Consider the following 23,023-nt stretch of genomic DNA (forward strand, 5'->3'; position numbering starts at 1 on the left):
CCAGTAACTAGTACCATTACCAAGTACCATGTATCTGTATTTGGTTCCAATTGTATTTAATTCAAATCAACTGTATTGTAAACAATAGTCCTACACAAAAAAGGATTGGACGCAAGTTATCACAACTTATCAATGTCCTCTCAGAAATAATAAAATTATACACATGCAAAACTTAGCAATGGCCTGATGATAATTTAGTTATTTACAATTTACCAGTAGAATTTATTTATTTATTTTCAGTTTTAAAAATTATGAACGTTCCCCTAACATAGTTGACTTTGATCGCGAAAAGAATATGTATCAGCCAAAAAGATAATGTGAGGTCAACATTAGAACTATATTACCAATACACGTACATCTGATCCTGGCACGTCTATACCGGCTTATAACAATCTATCACACCGCTGTCATCTAGCTTTAAAGCTAGCTTACTTCCTTATGTTTAGCAGGCCTTTCTCTCGTCTACAGGTAAAGTGCGCAACTGTGTATTAGGTCTTGATTGACAGCTCAAAATAATCCTCCGCCAAAAAAGTAGTTCTGTATTAAGTCTCATAGCCATGAGTGTATTTTTTGTGTCATAGCTGATCTAATAGTCCATAATATTGCAATTCAGTTTATAACAACTTCCGAGTACAAAATACTTCTAGACTGTACATTATAATTGTGATAAAATTTGTCGATATACTGGGCGGAGTGATATATCACCTACTGTGTGGCGCACTGTTGACTCAGCCATGCGAAGGAGTGGCTAATACAACGTTATAGTAAAACCGCTACATACCGTGTCTCATTCATAAAACCGCAGGGCAAGCGAGCGGTTGGCTTGTATTTATTCTGTTACTGAAATCTTGTGTTGTGTTTTCTCCTATCTAACCACATATATGCATTTACCAACAGATCTAAACGGTCTTAGGCCGTTCCCGGATTCGCCTCACAACATGACCGAGGTTGTCCCGGGGGAGCGGACACTCAGTTCTGTGTTAAGTGACCACCCCGGGGAACTCGTACGGACCGGAAGTCCGAATTTCGTCTGCTCAGTTTTACCATCCCACTGGCGATCAAACAAGACCCTCCCCGTGGCTTTTAAAGTCGTGTCTCTGGGGGAGGTCAAGGATGGAACAAGAGTGACCATTACTGCTGGTAATGATGAGAATTATTGCCCGGAATTACGGAATAGTACGGCGTACATGAAACATCAAGTTGCCAAATTCAACGATCTGCGCTTTGTAGGGAGAAGCGGTCGAGGTGAGTAGGTACACCTATACTTTACGTACATACGTAGATATACTTGATGAGTAACCCCAAACTCGGAAATTCCAGTTTTCTACTACTAGACTACTGGTGAACCTTAAAATGGTTATTGGTTCATATCCTCGACATAACCATTATTTATCGATGGATCTATTTTTTTTATTTATTTATTTATTTACAGTATTTATTTATCTGTCTATATTTTTAACGATCTTACAAAACTTGTTTGTGGACATGCTATGAACATGAGGTAAGAGGTGAGCTCATTACCATATCCATTGCCGTCATCAGAGGTTTAATGACAACATGTTTGTCTTACGGTGATAATAAAACTTCTGAGTGGCTTATATAGTATGTGTTTGTTACATGACATCAAACATTTAGTAAGGTGTAAGCCTATATATTTTAGCAATGTGCGAATGGAATCGTGAATGGGCCCGATTTGTCATTTAAACTACCCCGGACGTTACAAAGGTAAACTGGTATTTGATATGCGAGTGGGCGTTTTTAACAATACGCGAAATAGGTTATGTAGTAGATATGTCCTTATAAGGAAGATAAGTTGTAAGGCTGTGTAGGAAAATCAATAGTTGGTGGCTAATGGTGGGAATGTAAACAACACCATTGATAAAACGTACCTGTGGCATTCCACGGTCATTACACGAGTACTATAGATAGTACCACATTAAAAACAATCAAATGTCTGTAGTAAACTAACATCGGATATAGAATGTCTGGCGTTATATTTTATAGTGTCAAATATAATAAGGCATTAGTTATTCTGGATACTTTCCTTACATTATCATTGATATTTACTAGAAATAGATAAAGACATTAATATTAACAGATAATGAGGAAATAGTATTGATGTCAAATTGAACTTAATTGTTGATTATAATTTTAATCGTATCCTCTACATTTGTGTATATAATCGGTAAAACTGTCGGATCATAGGAGAAAATGGTCTTTTATAAAGGCAAGGGAATAGGGAAAAAATAATAATTATATCTCTTTCTCTTGTAAAATAACAGGCAAACAATAGCAAAAGAAAAAAAAAATCTCTTTTCGATTAGAATCTTGCTAGATAGCAAACAAAACAAATTCCTCCTTTTCGATTAACGGGAAAACAATTTCGTATAATAAAACAATCGAACAAAACATTTTTTTAAATAACTGGACAGAGTCGCGAGCTCGGCATGAGATGGGGATCAATTTTTTTTAACCGTGTTATGATTTACATATATTGAAAATTATCACGACTTTATGATTAATAAATTACGATTGATCAGTGAAATATTTTCCAAATTTCTTAACAAAAAAATCACGCAGTTGTAAATCTTTCTCCCGTGGTATGAGAACAAACCAGTCAACTTGTTTTTTTTAATATAAGGTACGCCTCCTCAGGAAACCTCGTATATCCCCGTTTTAAAATGGTCCTCGTGAAACCTCATACATCTCAGTTATAAAATCATACTAATGACAATCTATTCGCTTCGTTTCTATATTTATTTGTATAACCAGTACAGGAGGCAAACTAGCAGGTGATCTGACGACGAATGTTGTTGTCGGATTAATTAATATGACGGTTTATCATGGCCTTCCCTCAATTAGATCATACTAAGTTATATTGTAAATTGGAATATTTTCGACACTGTTGTTATGAGATCGGCTAATTTTAGGACATTATAAATTTTTGATGGATGTTTTGATCATATACATTTATATCTGGTGATTAACACTCCGAGTTTAAATCCAATATCTCCGATTTACAATAAACACCTGTATCTGGTTAATTTACAATAAACACCTGTATCTGGTTAATTTATAGTACATATCGAAGGTATTGGATTTAATTAACAGATACATTTGTTTTGAGTAATGTTGTAAAATTGTTATTATTTCATTTATATATAATTATATATAACATTTTTTTCGAAAATGGCTCAATTTGTAATTGTCAACGAGCCGTGAAACAAAACAGATAAGACAACCAAACCCTTAGCCTTAGAACTATCAAAATGAGATACTTAATATTATTATTTTCTTTGAACACTGTTTCCTAACATCGATGTTAATTCATACATGTCGGACATGTTTAAAAGCTATCTTTGACAGCACTGAAAGCACACGACGGTATTGTCTGAAGACATTGGGGGTCCCTTCCCTTGACTTTACCATAACAGTCCCGTTAATCAGACGTCATATTGGGGGTCCCTTCCCCGGACTTTACCAGAACAGTCCCGTTAATCAGACGTCATATTTATTATCCGAGAACAGATAAATACAGGCCTATCTACTGAACCCCTCATTTACGTCTTCACTTGTATACGATGTCCCTCCCGTCGTCACTCCCCTAAGTGTGACTTTGTGGCGCGGGCTTCTGCCCGGGGGAAGTCAAGTTTTTTGTGCATAATGCTGAATACCAACTCTTTTGTCATACAATGCGACAGCATAATCAGACATTGTTACTGTGACAAAAATAATTCGGTGCAGCGGTTGTGAGTCTGTATCATATGACCTGACATTGTAAGGCATTAATGATACAGTGGTGACTGTAAGAAGTTGTGGCACCGTGCCTCCGACATCGTTAAAGAAGCTGGCTTTGTGGGTACCGTCTTGGTGGCGGACAGCGGTTGACTAGCCCAAGGCAATTCCACAAATCTACCACACGACAACACCCGGTGTGGCGAGGTAACCGCTGAGGCGCACCGCACCCGCCTATCGACCTATCCGACCGTCCATGATAAACCGTTATAGCCAACGTCAGCGTGAACACTACAGTCATAAACAAATCTTTATAAAAACACCGAAATCAAAAACCACAAACACAACTAAAACAAAGACTTGACGAAATGTTGCTTACAATGTTATAAAAATTAAATTAAAATTGAAGAAAAAACAGCGCCACAAACGTAAGTTTGTACGATATAATATATAATTACAGACAGCAAAAACAATTCTGATCACTCCAAACGTGCGGAGTTTGAGATTAGTTTCGCGATCACACAATAATGGCCAGTTATTGGAGCATTTCTTCACCAATGAACGATCGGGAACAGATCTCGCGTGCTAATTAACACTATAAAGGTTAAAATATTTGCCCGATTAAGGATGCCCTTAAATCTCGTCAGAATAGTTTTTATATTACCAAGAACTTGGGAAGAGCAAAGCGTCGCCTCTGATGCAATCCATTTTGTGGGGTGATTATTTGATTTCACATGTCGCCCCTGGATGGATGGATGAGCGCGAGGTCTCAATATGGTGGTAGAATGGAAGGAGGGAAGTAGGAGGGGGCTAGATACGGTAGCGACATCGAGAGGTTGGGGGGGGGGGGGGGGGGCTAGAAATTATAGTAATCCAAAACAAGGTGTCTTCTAAACAATGCAATTATCGAGAAAAATGGTCTGTCGGCTTGGCCATTCATTGTCTCAACGTGAAGGTTACCCCGGATTTTAAACTCGGTCCATTCCGACAAATTGGCCTCTTCCCATATATGGGCATTACGACGTGTTAATGCTGCTGATGTGCCGACCCGTGCCGCGGCATGGATTGCCAGACAAACACATTAGCCCGTCACAAAGAAATATGGTTTCATATTCACGCGCACTGCGTGCACAAAAAATGACACAGCTAGTTTATTGCAGTCGACATAGAGGAAATCATACTGGGATAGCATGATAATCATTACCACTTTAGTAGGGTTATTCCTGTTAAAACACCGAATTTGAATGAATTGATAGTAAAATGATTTGGAATGTTTTTTTTTCCTGAATTGATACCTTACCAATGATACCATTGTAGCCAAAACGTAGTGTGATATTGGAGGTCAAGTAACACTATCATCACGGATCTATTACCGTGACAATGCCTTCTTCCAGTTTGTAACATGTCTTTGTTTATTTTTGACCAGGAAAGAGTTTCTGCTTGACAATCACAGTTTGCACGCACCCACCTCAAGTGGCCCTCTACCAAAAAGCCATCAAGGTCACCGTTGATGGACCACGTGACCCCAGAAGCAAAATCAGTAAGTATTTATTACTGACATGTTAAAACGTTATTCTAACAGAAAAGTTTACAAAAATGACACCGATCAACGACTTAATGACAGAGTTTGTGTCCCCACACCACCACACCACCTTCCCACTCGACGACAGATGCATTGTGGTCCCGTGTTTAGTGTTGCCCCTGTTGTCAAGACAACACAAAAAGACGCGGGTCTGTGGTCCAATATCCCACATATCAACTACAACTGTGTGACCGGATCGCTCTCGTAGTGAGGAAAGTTTACCAATTTATCAATAAATGTTAGTCGAAAACCGAAACTTAAATATGTAAAGACCAAACAACTTTCCGTTTAAAAAACAGTCGAAACAGCTGTAGGCTGACTTTTCACTCAACAATCTTCAGAAATTTGGAGAAATGGATTGTTTTCGGTGTAATATGATGTATAATAAAAAAAAAATCTGATGAAATAACATAAACAGGGAACAATATTAACTATATCTTTGAAAAAAGAACTGGTTTGTAGTGAGAATATCGTAATGATGAAGTGGCCAGAGTTATGGGCTGGTTTGGGGAGGTCGCTCATAAACATATTGAAGAGGAGGGATGTTATACACTCACTCGGACACACGAATCTTTAGACGATTGACTCATTTAGCTGGTTAGAGTGATTAGCATGTGTTACATGTTGGAAACTATAAAGTCCATTAATTTGGAAACCCTACCCCAATTGTCACCATAGGATCGGCTCATATCGGTGTTTTGGTGAGAGGTGAATTTTAAAATGGCTCTGGTCCCATCAAATGGTGAGAAGGGTCTTCTTTCATTACGAGGGTTAACTTTTTCTGCTCCTTTGTTACCAATTTGAACACCGTTTTGTAATTGCCTAGGGTATGAGCGCTGAGGGGCCGACGGAATCATTAGTAGTCTCGGCTCCCACAGACTCCGACAGTTTCTCAAGCAGTTCCAACCATTACCATGACAAAGGAGCTATCGATAACAGGCTCTTCTTTTGTTACGTAATGTAAGATGGTCTCTCCCAACTCTCCTTACTGATCGTATGTATGCTTCTCCAACATCTGCCCGCACCAAGGAGCGCCTCCGAACCCACTCCGGGTAAACCGACCTCTATTGGAGTTTTTAACGCTTACGTTAGGAACCGATATTTATTTTTAATGGGTGTAATCCAATATTTGTCTCTTAATTGTAAGATAGGAAAAGTGTGTTTGTTGTAGTATATCCATCATTGTTTTCTATGGTGTTCATACTGTAAACTTTGAGTCTGACGTCCCCTTTCTCGTTGACGTGCGATGACGGTTTGGTTTGGTTTATTTTGTTTAACTTCCTATTAACAGCTAAGTGAGCGAAGTTGATATGATTATAGCGAGATCACGGAATGAAGATCTACGATTATGACGTTTAATAATATACCAAAGAAAAATCGTATTGTATTGACAAAAATGAGGTTATCAGCACATAACTTGTGTATTGAATCGGGACGTTATTCTAATATAGTCAGAAGTGAACGTATCTGTAAATTTTGTGATCCTAATCGTGATCTTGAGGATGAATTCCATTTTTTCCTTGTATGTCCAGTTTATCAATATCTAAGGCAGAAATTTATTTTTAAAAATATATTGGAATAAGCCATGTGTATTTAAGCTTGTCCAACTATTAAGCACAACAAATGTAAAAGAGCTAAATCTTTTAAGTAAATTTGTGTACGACGCAAATAATTTGAGAAAATCTCTGATGTAATGATGTTGTCCATTCTCTAATTAATTGATATAATTATATGTGCAGTGTCCCGTATGTACGCCAACTGAATTTTGTACTATTACATCTGTACACTGCAAATGAGCTTTAAAGCTAAATGCAATAAAGAATTTGAATTTGAATATTTGGCGGAGATAATCTGTGGTACCTGGCTGTTCGATTATGACGCGATTCATGTGATCACAGGTCCTAAACAGCTATAAAGGATGATCCAACACAGATCGTACGTGATCCACGTGATCACGGGTCCTAAACAGCTATAAAGGATGATCCAACACAGACCGTACGTGATCCACGTGATCACGGGTCCTAAACAGCTATAAAGGATGATCCAACACAGATGGTACGTGATCCACGTGATCACGGGTCCTAAACAGCTATAAAGGATGATCCAACACAGATCGTACGCGATCCACGTGATCACGGGTCCTAAACAGCTATAAAGGATGATCCAACACAGATCGTACGTGATCCATGTGATCACGGGCCCTAAACAGCTATTAAGGATGATCCAACACAGATCGTCCAGGTTGAGGCTGTTCCGCACCTGTCATTTTAATTTAAGAAATTAAAAGAAAATTCATTTGAATACAGGATATATTTATAGGCATGCGTGCCACCTAACTACTGTAAAAACATCGACTTACGTACATTATACAAACATATCTGCATGTTTTCATCTTTAAATGTTAATCAATGTCAGAAGGGAAAAAACTGGCACTCCTGCAGGAGCCAACACTATTCATACAGGAGTGCAAATTGGGGAGGGGCTGTGATCACGACACCTGGTGATCTGGTGGGGAAACACTAATTGTTTCGAAATATAAATACTGACATATATCTGTGTAATAGCACGTCATTACAAAACTTGATAATTTGAGTTCCGAGCTGTAGTGAATACACGTATACTAACAGAATCGTCGTTGTTGTGTTAAAACTTGTGACGCAGAAAAGGAAATACCAGATTTGGTCACGGTGCGGACTCACTTCCTCCGGAACCACCGTACATCACGGGCTTTACGACTGATGTATTTGTTATCGAATACCGTAGTTTAAAATGCCATACACGAGTGAAATCTAAATTATAACTACTCTAAATCTATACCCACAGTTGTACTTTAACGTTTTCACTTAAGCTTAATTCTTTACAAATTTCTAGAATGCATTTAAAATAGTTTAATAATATTAGTTTGGTAAACAAGCCGGTTATCGTTTTCCGTCACGCTAACTTATCCAGACGAATTCCTGACGTGAGTGGCATAACTATTAACAACCTGCTGGCCGTCTGCCTTCCTCATTGTACACCTGTTGTGTGTTTCTGTTTTTACGTTAAATTATTATCGTGACACTCGATGATGGCGACAATAATGTTATAACATCTTTTGTTTTGTGGTAGGGCAGTCCAGCTCACTACTAAGGATACAGTGCAAAAATCTCTGTGTGTTTAACAGAATTATGACAATGCATGTAATGTTATTTTATTATATGATACACATTATACAAAACATGGAAGAAGTTGAAATGTCTAATAACCAGAATATCATGTACCGTGTATATTTTTAATGCATTTATTCATACTGCGCGAGCACACACGCGTACACACACACACACATATATATATGTACAACATTTCATTGTTTTACGTAAGTATATTGTATAACTACGCGATTGACGTTGTTAATTGAATACCATGAAGTTGTATTTGTAAGAGTAAAGATAAAATAGCATATTCAACGTATATCCATGGTGTTATATAATCATAGATTTGGTACGATACCGCTGGTCTGAGGTAGTTTCACCGTGCTCTTCATTGGGTTTTTTGTGTGTGTGTGGTTTTTGTTGTTGTTTTTTTTGTGATATTTAGTAGATTAAAGGTTATCTGTTTTCATTGACGATGTACATGGGTGGGAGTATAACAGGGTTTCGGGTACCTGTCGGACACGCCGGAGTGACGTCATGTGTGTGGGCAGGTCCTACTTGTGGATAAGCCTTTAGGTAACTCTACAATCAAAGCTACCTGTATACTGGTCATATACGATATGTAAAATAATTTACTTTATATACAACAACCAATTGAAAAAAAAAATCAACTGGTAAGGTGCGGACAGACTGGTCTAGGTATGGTCTACCACACAAGGACAGTTATAATGTACATGTATACTGTAGACGTATAGAGAGTGCCAACTTACCGGATCGGAAGTAGCGGATAAGGCTACTAGTTAGCCTGCCAGTTTAGGTGTTATGGTCATGGTGTGGTGGACAGGAATGTACGCGAGGTCAAGGTCGGCGATGTATATAAGACTGATAAATTAATTCTCCGTTGAGTAGACGATTTGTAGTGGGATTAGTCTTGTTTACGATCCGGGATTGCCACTCCCTCGGGCCTGAAATACACACGTGTGTCGAGACCCACTCCCCCGCTCCTACAATGATACGGATGGGTTACACACGTGTGTCGAGACCCACTCCCCCGCTCCTACAATGATACGGATGGATATTTGCTGTTAAACTGTTACATGCTGGTTACAAACCTGAACACAATCCAGGGGTAATTAGGTGGTCAGCCTCAGGTGCGGTTAGAGAGTGGTTAGAAAGTGGTTAGAGAGTGGTTAGAGAGTGGTTAGAAAGTGGTTAGAGAGTGGTTAGAAAGTGGTTAGAGAGTGGTTAGAAAGTGGTTAAAGAGTGGTACTGTACATGGTTAGGAGGGACAACGAAGAAAATATGGAGGGTGTCATCATCGCAAACCATCATGTCACTTGAGGGAGTGGGTCAGCATGTGACTGTGGGGAGGGGTCGACTGATGAGTCAGCACCTTACAGTGGGGGGGGGGGGGGGGGGGGGGGGGGGGGGGACTTCACGGGGTCGACACCTTACAGGGAGGAGAAGTCAGCACTTTATAGTGGGGGGGGGGCACTTCACGGGGGTCGGCACCTTACAGGGAGGAGAAGTCAGCACTTTACAGTGGGGGGGGGGGGCACTTCACGGGGGTCGGCACCTTACAGGGAGGAGAAGTCAGCACTTTACAGTGGGGGGGGGGGGGGCACTTTACGGGGGTCGGCACCTTACAGGGGGGGGAAGTCAGCACTTTACAGTGGGGGGGGGGGGGGGGCACTTCACGGGGGTCGGCACCTTACAGGGAGGAGAAGTCAGCACTTTACAGTGGGGGGGGGGCACTTTACGGGGGTCGGCACCTTACAGGGAGGAGAAGTCAGCACTTTACAGTGGGGGGGGGGGGGGGGGCACTTCACGGGGGTCGGCACCTTACAGGGAGGAGAAGTCAGCACTTTACAGTGGGGGGGGGGGGCACTTCACGGGGGTCGGCACCTTACAGGGAGGAGAAGTCAGCACTTTACAGTGGGGGGGGGGGGGGGCACTTTACGGGGGTCGGCACCTTACAGGGAGGAGAAGTCAGCACTTTACAGGGGGGGGGGGGGGGGGCACTTCACGGGGGTCGGCACCTTACCGGGAGGAGAAGTCAGCACTTTACAGTGGGGGGGGGGGGCACTTCACGGGGGTCGGCACCTTACAGGGAGGAGAAGTCAGCACTTTACAGTAGGGGGGGGGGGCACTTCACGGGGGTCGGCACCTTACAGGGAGGAGAAGTCAGCACTTTACAGTAGGGGGGGGGGGCACTTCACGGGGGTCGGCACCTTACAGGGAGGAGAAGTCAGCACTTTACAGTGGGGGGGGGGGGGGGCACTTCACGGGGGTCGGCACCTCACAGGGAGGAGAAGTCAGCACTTTACAGTGGGGGGGGGGGCACTTCACGGGGGTCGGCACCTTACAGGGAGGAGAAGTCAGCACTTTACAGTGGGGGGGGGGGGGCACTTTACGGGGGTCGGCACCTTACAGGGAGGAGAAGTCAGCACTTTACAGTGGGGGGGGGGGCACTTCACGGGGGTCGGCACCTTACAGGATGGAGAAGTCAGCACTTTACAGTGGGGGGGGGGGGGCACTTCACGGGGGGCGGCACCTTACAGGGAGGAGAAGTCAGCACTTTACAGTGGGGGGGGGGGCACTTTACGGGGGTCGGCACCTTACAGGGAGGAGAAGTCAGCACTTTACAGTGGGGGGGGGGGGGGGGCACTTCACGGGGGTCGGCACCTTACAGGATGGAGAAGTCAGCACTTTACAGTGGGGGGGGGGGGGGGGCACTTCACGGGGGTCGGCACCTTACAGGGAGGAGAAGTCAGCACTTTACAGTGGGGGGGGGGGGGCACTTCACGGGGGTCGGCACCTTACAGGGAGGAGAAGTCAGCACTTTACAGTGGGGGGGGGGGGGGGGGGCACTTCACGGGGGTCGGCACCTTACAGGTGTGGCTGGAGGGAATCGGCACATTACAAGGGAGACAGCAAGTGGCTAATATTTTAGGAGCTGCTAGATTTTTAGTAAGAGGACGGTAAACAACACAGCTCAGATACATGCTAATAATAAAATACTGACGATATGGACGCGAGCTTCCGGAAGTGGAATGATTGACATCAATCCTCAAGGCGATTACTTGTAGATGTTAATTTGTGCGTTGATGTATTTACATATTCTGGTCTCCAGTGCGCGTGCACAAGGACTTGTCCTCCCTATACAACACATATGCGTCTTGATGAAGACACAAGACACAGTCTCCATCAATTGTACAATTAAGCGCCTGTATTAATCACACCTAGCTTACTACTGATGTCGTCATGCCGGTAACGATACATACATACTGCTTGTTTACGACTGGTGTGAAGTATACAATAACCTATCGGGCACACACGACGTGATTACCTGCAGGTATAGTGACGTCACGGAAGGTGCCTGGTTTGTGTGTTCCGGGTTGAGGACATCCATCATCATGTCTTGTCATCGAACGTACACTGGAACCCCCCCCCCCCCCCCCCCCCCCCCCCCCCCCCCCCCCCCCCCCCCCCCAAACTTTTGTGAAATAAATTAAGCCATATCAACAGAACAATGAGCTACCATTTTAGTTGAGACACGTGAAAGTACACCACATCCTTCCCACCCAAACCCCCCGTCCTAACGAGAGAACCTCTGGTCTGCTTCCAACCATGATCCATGGTCTCCCCCTAACCAGCTCCGGGTCTGGATGTCTCCAATGTTCTCCCACAACCGGCTTCTCACCTAAGCGATATGTCTCTAATCCTTTTCCCCACAAGATATAGAGAAGACACCTTTCTACACTCCGGTAGACGTAAACATTTCCTAGAAATCTACCTACACCGCAAATGTAGTAGACAGACTCGATCGCGACCTGGCCTCGAGCTCATGTCGACATTTAAATATTACTGAAATGATACAAATGTCGTAAACACGAGATTCTAATATTGTTTATTGTTTCATTTTCGAACCATTTAGGGTTGGCGTGTGGTGTGGGTGATAGTGGGATAAAGCTGGGTGGAAGTGTGGCTAGGCTGGAGTGGTGGGGCGAGGCCGGTTGGTAGTGGGGTGAGGCTGGAGTGGTGGGGCAAGGCCGGTTGGTAGTGGGGTGAGGCTGGAGTGGTGGGGCGAGGCCGGTTGGTAGTGGGGCGGGGCCGGAGTGGTGGGACGAGGCCGGGGGATAGTGGGGTGAGGCTGGAGTGGTAGTGAGGCCGGAGTGGTAGGGCGGGGCCGGGGGATAGTGGTGTGAGGCTGAAGTGGTGGAATGAGGTTGGATGGTGGTGTGGGGCTGGAGTGGTGGAATGAGGTTGGATGGTGGTGTGAGGCTGAAGTGGTGGAATGAGGTTGGATGGTGGTGTGGGGCTGGAGTGGTGGAATGAGGTTGGATGGTGGTGTAGGGCTGGAGTGGTGGAATGAGGTTGGATGGTGGTGTGAGGCTGGAGTGGTGGAATGAGGTTGGATGGTGGTGTGAGGCTGAAGTGGTGGAATGAGGTTGGATGGTGGTGTGAGGCTGGAGTGGTGGAATGAGGTTGGATGGTGGTGTGAGGCTGGAGTGGTGGAATGAGGTTGGATGGTGGTGTAGGGCTGGAGTGGTGGAATGAGGTTGGATGGTGGTGTGGGGCTGGAGTGGTGGGTTGAGGTCTGGTGGTATTGGTGTGATGCTGGAGTGGTGGAATGAGGTTGGATGGTGGTGTGGGGCTGGAGTGGTGGAATGAGGTTGGATGGTGGTGTAGGGCTGGAGTGGTGGAATGAGGTTGGATGGTGGTGTGGGGCTGGAGTGGTGGAATGAGGTTGGATGGTGGTGTGGGGCTGGAGTGGTGGAATGAGGTTGGATGGTGGTGTAGGGCTGGAGTGGTGGAATGAGGTTGGATGGTGGTGTGGGGCTGGAGTGGTGGAATGAGGTTGGATGGTGGTGTGGGGCTGGAGTGGTGGAATGAGGTTGGATGGTGGTGTGGGGCTGGAGTGGTGGAATGAGGTTGGATGGTGGTGTGGGGCTGGAGTGGTGAAATGAGGTTGGATGGTGGTGTGGTGAGGCTGGAGTAAGACGGAAGTGGTGGTGGAGTAGTACAGAATATGTGGTTACCCCTTTTGGACAACTTCCACACGAACATGTCGACTGCCTTGACGCACACTGCATACTTTTTATGTCGTATATGACGCATTCACTTTGTTAATATGTACATAAATAGAAATTGCATGACGAAGTAATCTTTACCTATATTATTCCAGACCACGTATCGTTATCTGCCTAACACGCCCTACTTATACCCCGCTCGAGTCTCCCCTCGTTCTAGTACCTCTTGTTGTCATGGTGTTGTCATGGTGTTGTCATGGTGTTGTACTGCTGTCCGCCTACGTTTCCATACTAACAACTTACTCTCTTGTGTTCTTGTACTCAAGAATACCGACAATTTGTCTTCACAGAGCTACGTACAGACGACAGACGTATCCACCGCCCCCTGGACCTCCCAGAGCGCAGCCCCTTTGACCCCCTTCAGAACAGTCGATTTAGTCACTCGCTTCCCGACTGGCAGATCCGTCGACCCAGCTCCCACATATCCGACACATCCAGCAGGGTTCTCCAGCCATCCTCCGAAACCAACGGATACCATTCAGGTAACTATAGGTTTAGCTCTATGTTAACTAGTCCTAAGTCGACTTACTAGTCATAACTCATTTAACTACTGTACATAAGGCTTACATTCAGGTAACTATAGGTTTAGCTCTATGTTAACTAGTCTTAAGTCGACTAACTAGTCATAACTCATTTAACTACTGTACATAAGGCTTACATTCAGGTAACTATAGGTTTACCTCTATGTTAACTAGTCTAAGTCGACTAACTAGTCATAACTCATTTAACTACTGTACATAAGGCTTACATTCAGGTAACTATAGGTTTAGCTCTATGTTAACTAGTCTAAGTCGACTAACTAAGTCATAACTCATTTAACTACTGTACATAAGGCTTACATTCAGGTAACTATAGGTTTAGCTCTATGTTAACTAGTCTAAGTCGACTAACTAGTCATAACTCATTTAACTACTGTACATAAGGCTTACATTCAGGTAACTATAGGTTTACCTCTATGTTAACTAGTCTAAGTCGACTAACTAGTCATAACTCATTTAACTACTGTACATAAGGCTTACATTCAGGTAACTATAGGTTTAGCTCTATGTTAACTAGTCTAAGTCGACTAACTAGTCATAACTCATTTAACTACTGTACATAAGGCTTACATTCAGGTAACTATAGGTTTACCTCTATGTTAACTAGTCTTAAGTCGACTAACTAGTCATAACTCATTTAACTACTGTACATAAGGCTTACATTCAGGTAACTATAGGTTTAGCTCTATGTTAACTAGTCTAAGTCGACTAACTAGTCATAACTCATTTAACTACTGTACATAAGGCTTACATTCAGGTAACTATAGGTTTACCTCTATGTTAACTAGTCTTAAGTCGACTAACTAGTCATAACTCATTTAACTACTGTACATAAGGCTTACATTCAGGTAACTATAGGTTTAGCTCTATGTTAACTAGTCTAAGTCGACTAACTAGTCATAACTCATTTAACTACTGTACATAAGGCCTACATTCAGGTAACTATAGGTTTACCTCTATGTTAACTAGTCTAAGTCGACTAACTAGTCATAACTCATTTAACTACTGTACATAAGGCCTACATTCAGGTAACTATAGGTTTACCTCTATGTTAACTAGTCTAAGTCGACTAACTAGTCATAACTCATTTAACTACTGTACATAAGGCTTACATTCAGGTAACTATAGGTTTAGCTCTATGTTAACTAGTCTAAGTCGACTAACTAGTCATAACTCATTTAACTACTGTACATAAGGCTTACATTCAGGTTACTAGTCTTAACTCGTGTAATTTGTCTTAACTCGGATATCTATTCATTCTCTAACAGAGATGACTACAGTAAAGTTTACTTAAGTTAATTGGTCAGATTCCCGTTAACTACTGCAAAGTGTACTATTTAGGTAACTGGTCATATTCCTGGTAAATACTGTATATTATATATATATATATATATTATATAATGTTAATGTATTATCTTTGTACCATTTAGTTGGATGAGAAATGAATCTTGTAAGATTAGCCATACCTGTAGCGTTGGTCGAAATCAAGTCCTGTATGAACATGAAATCATTGAAACAAAGTCTGTTTCTTCACAGCTAAATTATAACACATAGGGTCAATATTGAAAATATTTCTTTCATTTCCCTATACAGAGCCATCTGGAAAGAGAAGCAGTCCCTGGGGTACGGGATTCGATCCCTACCCCGTCATCACGACGCACGCCCCCGCTTACTCACAGCCCCCACCCCTCCCTGGCACAGGTACGTACCATTGTGATACCTATTGTACTACAACATGTACTATTATACTTTTTTTTAAATTTTAAACCAATGCTGTTGTCCAGCCGTTACGACGAATTTACATGATTTGTTTGTTTCTAAAATGGTTTATCAGACTGTGATGTAGATTGTCATTATGACCAAACTAAATGAATCCTACGTCTAGTTTAGCTTTTTATCGCCATTATGACCAAACTAAATTAATCCTACGTCTAGTTTTGCTCTTTACCGCCATTATGACCAAACTAAATGAATCCTACGTCTAGTTTTGCTCTTTACCGTACATGTTTTGTGTTTTTCAGGCCACCAGATCACACCACCCCCTCCCTCCATCGACTCTCATATAACAGACACTCTGCTCACCGACTCGAGGCTCCCAACGCTTCACAAGGGTTCAGGACCGCATCATGACGTAATGGTCACATCTCATTCGCAGGAGCGCCCCCTACCTGTAGTCGTACCGGACCCTCAGCGACCAGACATATCAGCATTGGAACCGCGTCATTCCGAACCGCGCATGCCTCTGGATTCTCAACTTCCGATAGTGTTGCCACGTTATCCTGAGGTCCGGTTACAGGAACACCGAATATCGGAGACTCGGTTCACCGAAAGTACCAGTAGACATTTACTTACACATTCACACAGTGTTCAGCCATATCAATCCACCAATTCCAACTTCGCCATATTGCGAGAAAGTCGGGACATCAACCCTTTGCCATTGTCCGTTTCCCACAGTAGCTATCCCATCATCACGGCCCAGGACCTACTGGCCAGCATCAACCCGGCCACCACTATGGCCCCATCTTACCTGCCCGGGTCCCCATCCAGTGTGCTACCAACCAGCTTTCTCTACCCTCACCTGTATTCATCGCCCCCTCAAATTTCCAATCTCTTTCTGCCGTCAGGGGAGGTGCGAACATACGAGATACTCGGTCAACGATCATCTGATATTCCAATGAGGGTAGATCGACCTCTCACACCCTCCAGTAACAGATTACAAATAGAGGGACCACCACGGTCTGTGCTGCGCGACGAACAAGAAGAACAACGCATGCGCATGGAAACATCAAGGAATGGTATACACCATATGGATGTTCATGTCTCCGAAACCAACAGATCACCGCCTAGATCAGCTGCAGATAACGTAAACCCAGACTCCACGGTCTGGCGCCCGTACTGAAGTCACTAACGGTCCTGGTTTCCAATTCCCTTAGAATCACGCAATTCTTGCGATGATGATCTGAGGTTTAAGTCTTGTGGTAGTCATCGTCCAGGTGATTTGTCGACAGAAGGACGGAAACGTAGTGCTTGTTCTGGCGAAATCTGGAGTATTTTTCGTTAACGAAAATAGTGGCCTAGACCACTGATCGGTTACAGCGCCATGATATTCGACGGTCAGTCAGGATGCAAAGGATGGGACATGATAAGATTGATAACTGATTCTTCAGTTCAATTGTGAATGTATTAAAGAACGTTTACGGTGAGATGTTTGCTAGTGATATCTATTTTGACTTGAGTTGTAACAGAATCTGTAGCAGTCGGCAGTGTTACCGTCTATTTCAGTTGTGATTAAAGTTTTAGTGTGGCGAATGTAGCAATGGGTGTTCTTGATCGGCCGAGTGTAGCTGAAGTTTCCGCTTTTTGGTCGGTCGAGTGTTGTGGAAGCTCTTGGTCGGTCGAGTGTAGTGGAAGCTCTTGGTTGGCCGAGTGTTGTGGAAGCTCTTGGTCGGTCGAGTGTGGCGGAAGCTCTTGGTCGGTCGAGTGTGGCGGAAGCTCTTGGTCGGTCGAGTGTAGTGGACGCTCTTGGTCGGTCGAGTGTAGTGGACGCTCTTGGTCGGTCGAGTGTAGCGGAAGCTCTTGGTCGGTCGAGTGTAGTGGAAGCTCTTGGTCGGTCGAGTGTGGCGGAAGCTCTTGGTCGGTCGAGTGTTGTGGAAGCTCTTGGTTGGCCGAGTGTTGTGGAAGCTCTTGGTCGGTCGAGTGTAGTGGACGCTCTTGGTCGGTCGAGTGTAGCGGAAGCTCTTGGTCGGTCGAGTGTAGTGGACGCTCTTGGTCGGTCGAGTGTAGTGGAAGCTCTTGGTCGGTCGAGTGTTGTGGAAGCTCTTGGTCGGTCGAGTGTGGCGGAAGCTCTTGGTCGGTCGAGTGTAGTGGAAGCTCTTGGTCGGTCGAGTGTAGTGGAAGCTCTTGGTCGGTCGAGTGTAGTGGAAGCTCTTGGTTAGCCGAGTGTAGTGGAAGCTCTTGGTCGGTCGAGTGTAGTGGAAGCTCTTGGTTGGATGAGACGAGTGTTTGGCCAAGTGTAGTAATGATTTAAAGAGTAATAATGCGTAGTATTTATAGTTTTGAACAGATTTGACGATCGGAAGTGTATAAGTGCTTGGGTTTTAGACAGATTTGGAGAGTTGGTTGTTATTAGACAGATGTGACAAGTGTATCAGTGCTTGGGTTTTAGACAGATTTGGAGAGTTGGTTTTTAGACAGATATGACAAGTGTATCAGTGCTTGGTTTTTGGACAGATTTGGAGAGTTGGTTGTTTAGACAGATGTGACAAGTGTATTAGTGCTTGGGTTTTAGACAGATTTGGAGAGTTGGTTGTTTAGACAGATGTGACAAGTGTATCAGTGCTTGGGTTTTAGACAGATATGACAAGTGTATCAGTGCTTGGTTTTTGGACAGATTTGGAGAGTTGGTTTTTAGACAGATATGACAAGTGTATCAGTGCTTGGTTTTTAGACAGATTTTAAGAGTTGGTTGTTTAGACAGATATGACAAGTGTATAAATGGTTGGTTTTTAGACAGATATGACAAGTGTATCAGTGCTTGGTTTTTAGACAGATATCGAGAGTTGGTTCTTTTTAGACAGATATGATAAGTGTATCAGTGCTTGGTTTTTGGACAGATTTGGAGAGTTGGTTGTTTGTGCGGGAGTAATGAATGTGGATGTACCCAGCTATTAGTATTATTGTAACTCATTTTCAAGAAACTAAGCGCAATGTATTGGGCAGTGCCAGTATTTGGACCACTTGTTTGGTCGGTATTGTGATAGGACATGTTACGGTGTCCTTTACATTGAAATATTGTATGAATCTATCCTTTTATATTTTATTTTTGAAGTGTATTTTTTGTCAAAAATGTTTTTTTAAACACAATGACATGTTTATCTTACAAAGTTGTAGTTAACAATATTCTGCTAGTTAAATCCGATGTCGATCATAAAATGTCGGCGACGAAAGGATATTCCTTGGACGAGGGAAATTAGACTACTGTTGGTGGACTTATAAGCAGACAACGACCTTTAAAATGACACAATCAAATACAGGTAATGTTTGATGATACGAGCCTTACCTGTCATCAACGTCACTATTGACTTCCTTTCCAATGTCCTAATACTACTCCATCCGACTGATTTTAAGGAAATATTCGTCTTGGTTACAAATGGTATATCATTCCTTGCCGTTTTGCCTTTTTCTCCATTTTACACCTTTTTCTCAAAAATGGGTAAAACGGCCTGCCTCTGTTCCCAGAAAGGTTCCCTCGATTTTCATATAATTTTAACAGTCTTGTAGCGGGTTTGTGAGTACATACGGGAGAGTCTTCTCTCCAGCCGACTAGCAATGACGTAGATTTTGTATAGCGATTTCTTTGTACAGTTTATATGGATTTCAAAGTGTCTTTATTCCAGCTCTAGAGGTCAGGGCCTTAAACTGTGACCCGGAAGCTTTATTTTTTTTAAAGTCAGGGTCTTTAACTTTGACCCGCCAGTTTCAAGTCAGGGTCTTTAACTTTGACCCGCCAGTTTCAAGTTGCTACACGAATGGTGCTTTGTGTGACTTTTGATGGATTTCAGTCATGCGCAGATAATATTTTGTTGTTACAACGTGTTTTGTTGTCTCAAACTTGATTTTTGATCTCAATTTCATTTGTGATTTGTTTTTGTCCTTTTTCAACGATTTGTATTGATGTATAAATTCCAGACTTTTGCAAGTCTTTATATACATGTACTCCTTATCATCACATCTCCCTCTCGTTTAAAATTGGCTGTGCCATTGATTTCAGAAGTTAAATCACTTAAATCATTAACAAATGTTGCAGATTATTCTGGTTATGAAACGCTTCAGTATTTCATGATGTCCAATTTTATTGAATCATGTCAATGTTTTTCCTTCTGAATTTTGATTGCATGGACTATATTTTTTATCGTCGTATTTTTTATTGGTAACTACTTTAAGAGCTTAGATCACAATTCATCTTCATTGCGTCATTTACTTGCGTCATTTTTGGTCGGATCATTTTTGTTGTTCCGGAAATCCATGATTGAGAGGAGATGGTGCATTGTGGGAAAAATTCCAAGACATGTCTGCCATTGATGTGACTGTTACCAGTCATTACCGTTCTATTTTTGTTTACTCTACGTACTTATGATATATTTATGCTCCACATGCCATTAAATGTCAAATACAAAACAAGACCTATCTTTTTATTTATTTTCTGTTGCCTCTGATATCTGATATCTCATGTTATAAACGTAAGGTGTCTGTTTTATACGTTGATAACTTTTATACGGGATTAGTGCATGCTATGCAAGGTGGTTGCGTAGGAAATCCCGTTCAGTGTGTGGAATCTGAGACTTTTGGTGACAAATGACAGGACTGTATTCGGTCCTACATTGGACTATGCTAACAACAGACGACAGCCGCAGTTACACCAGAACCTTTCGTTTTGATTCGGCCTTATTATGTCGTGACGTCTGACGCGGTCGGATTATATTGTGACGTCTGACGCGGTCGGATTATGTTGTGACGCCTGACGCGGTCGGATTATGTAGTGACGACGTCTGACGCGGTCGGATTATGTTGTGACGCCTGACGCGATCGGATTATGTTGTGACGTCTGACGCGGTCGGATTATGTTGTGACGCCTGACGCGGTCGGATTATGTTGTGACGCCTGACGCGGTCGGATTATTATGTGACGCCTGACGCGGTCGGATTATATTGTGACGCCTGACGCGGTCGGATTATGTTGTGACGCCTGACGCGATCGGATTATGTTGTGACGTCTGACGCGGTCGGATTATATTGTGACGCCTGACGCGGTCGGATTATGTTGTGACGCCTGACGCGGTCGGATTATTATGTGACGCCTGACGCGGTCGGATTATATTGTGACGCCTGACGCGGTCAGATTATATTGTGACGTCTGACGCAGTCGGATTATGTTGTGACGCCAGACGCGGCCAGATTATATTGTGACGTCTGACGCGGTCGGATTATGTTGTGACGGCTGACGCGGTCGGATTATGTTATGACGCCAGACGCGACCAGATTACGTTGTGACGTCTGACGCGGTCGGATTATGTTGTGACGGCTGACGCGGTCGGATTATGTTGTGACGCCTGACGCGGTCGGATTATGTTGTGACGTCGGACGCGGTCGGATTATGTTGTGACGCCTGACGCGATCGGATTATGTTGTGACGTCTGACGCGGTCGGATTATGTTGTGACGCCTAACGCGGTCGGATTATGTTGTGACGCCTGACGCGGTCGGATTATTATGTGACGCCTGACGCGGTCGTATTATGTTGTGACGCCTGACGCGGTCGGATTATGTTGTAACGGCTGATGCGACTGAATTATGTTATGATATGATAAAGACATCAGTGATATACAACCATGTGATGTTTCTGATGTCTCGTGATAAAGACATCAGTCATATACCACCTTGTGATGTTTCTGATGTCTCGTGATAAAGATAGCAGTCAATATACAACCTTGTGATGTCTCGTGATAAAGACATCAGTGATATACCACCTTGTGATGTCTCTGATGTCTCGTGATAGAGACATCAGTCAATATACAACCTTGTGATGTTTCTGATGTCTCGTGATAAAGACATCAGTCATATACAACCTTGTGATGTCTCGTGATAAAGACATCAGTCATATACAGCCTTGTGATGTCTCGTGATAAAGACACCAGTCATATACAACCTTGTGATGTCTCGTGATAAAGACATCAGTCATATACCACCCTGTGATGTTTCTGATGTCTCGTGATAAAGACATCAGTCAATATACAACCTTGTGATGTCTCTGATGTCTCGTGATAAAGACACCAGTCATATACCACCTTGTGATGTTTCTGATGTATCGGGATAAAGATATCAGTCAATATTCCACTATGTGATGTTTCTGATGACTCGTGATAAAGACATCGGTCATATACAACCTTGTGATGTCTCGTGATAAAGACACCAGTCAATATGCAACCTTGTGATGTTTCTGATGTCTCGTGATATAGACATCAGTGATATACCACCTTGTGATGTTTCTGATGTCTCGTGATAAAGACATCAGTCAATATACCACCTTTTGATGTTTCTGATGTCTCGTGATAAAGATATCAGTCATATAACACCTTGTGATGTTTCTGATGTCTCGTGATATAGACATCAGTCAATATACTACCTTGTGATGTCTTCAGACATCAGTCAATATTGCATTTGTAGTATATCTGATGCCCCATGATAAAAACATCGTTGTATATACATGTAGCACATTGTGGTGTCTCTAGTGTATCTTGATGAAGTCATCAGTTAATATATGATCTTGTGATGTCGTCAGTTAATATATAATCTTGTGATGTCGTCAGTTAATATATAATCTTGAGATGTCGTCAGTTAATATATAATCTTGTGATGTCGTCAGTTAATATATAATCTTGTGATGTCGTCAGTTAATATATAATCGTGTGATGTCGTCAGTTAATATATAATCTTGTGATGTCGTCAGTTAATATATAATCTTGTGATGTCGTCAGTTAATATATAATCTTGTGATGTCGTCAGTTAATATATAATCTTGTGATGTCGTCAGTTAATATATAATCTTGTGATGTCGTCAGTTAATATATAATCTTGTCATGTCGTCAGTTAATATATAATCTTGTCATGTCATCAGTTAATATATAATCTTGACATGTCGTCAGTTAATATATAATCTTGTCATGTCATCAGTTAATATATAATCTTGTCATGTCGTCAGGTGCTCGAGGTGAAGTTGTCCTTGGTGTCTCAGGTAAACATGTCGGAAAAAATACCAGTGAGCGGTTAAAACTGAGCAGTAGTGCAACAAAAAGGTGAACAATTAGACAAAACGGTGAACAATTAGACAAAAAGGTGAACAATTAGACAAAAAGGTGAACAATTAGACAAAAAGGTGAACAATTAGA

The 23,023-nt window shown here is 42.8% G+C and overlaps 2 protein-coding genes across 3 annotated transcripts in view; one reads left to right on the forward strand and one right to left on the reverse strand.

Annotated features, from left to right (window-relative positions):
- The window catches only part of LOC117328241, a 101,267-nt gene extending 81,005 nt beyond the window's left edge, over nucleotides 1-20,262 (forward strand). The window contains exons 2-6 of one of the 2 annotated variants that reach the window (XM_033885703.1): nucleotides 898-1,245; nucleotides 5,162-5,275; nucleotides 13,808-14,023; nucleotides 15,674-15,781; nucleotides 16,102-20,262. In XM_033885703.1, coding sequence (XP_033741594.1) covers nucleotides 898-1,245; nucleotides 5,162-5,275; nucleotides 13,808-14,023; nucleotides 15,674-15,781; nucleotides 16,102-16,979 — 1,664 coding nt within the window. In that variant the 3' untranslated portion in view covers nucleotides 16,980-20,262. The remainder of the gene's footprint in view (nucleotides 1-897; nucleotides 1,246-5,161; nucleotides 5,276-13,807; nucleotides 14,024-15,673; nucleotides 15,782-16,101) is intronic. The other variant, XM_033885704.1, reaches the window with a different exon arrangement.
- Nucleotides 17,377-20,180, reverse strand: LOC117328502 (balbiani ring protein 2-like). The gene is made up of 2 exons (XM_033886038.1): nucleotides 20,061-20,180; nucleotides 17,377-18,060 (listed from the first exon to the last, which is right to left on the reverse strand). Exons 1-2 carry the CDS (start codon nucleotides 20,178-20,180, stop codon nucleotides 17,377-17,379), a joined length of 804 nt encoding a protein of 267 aa, XP_033741929.1.
- Nucleotides 20,263-23,023: the final 2,761 nt, after the last annotated feature.

The sequence above is a fragment of the Pecten maximus genome, chromosome 5 (assembly GCF_902652985.1).
Source record: "Pecten maximus chromosome 5, xPecMax1.1, whole genome shotgun sequence".
Lineage (NCBI taxonomy): Eukaryota > Metazoa > Mollusca > Bivalvia > Pectinida > Pectinidae > Pecten > Pecten maximus.

Coding starts and splice junctions, on each gene's coding strand:
- LOC117328502 (XM_033886038.1), bottom strand. CDS start 20,180: ATGACTGGTAACAGTCACATCAATGGCAGACATGTCTTGGAATTTTTC. Junction 18,061..20,060: donor TCCGACCAAAAATGACGCAA/GTAAATGACGCA, acceptor CATCCAACCAAG/AGCTTCCACTACACTCGACC.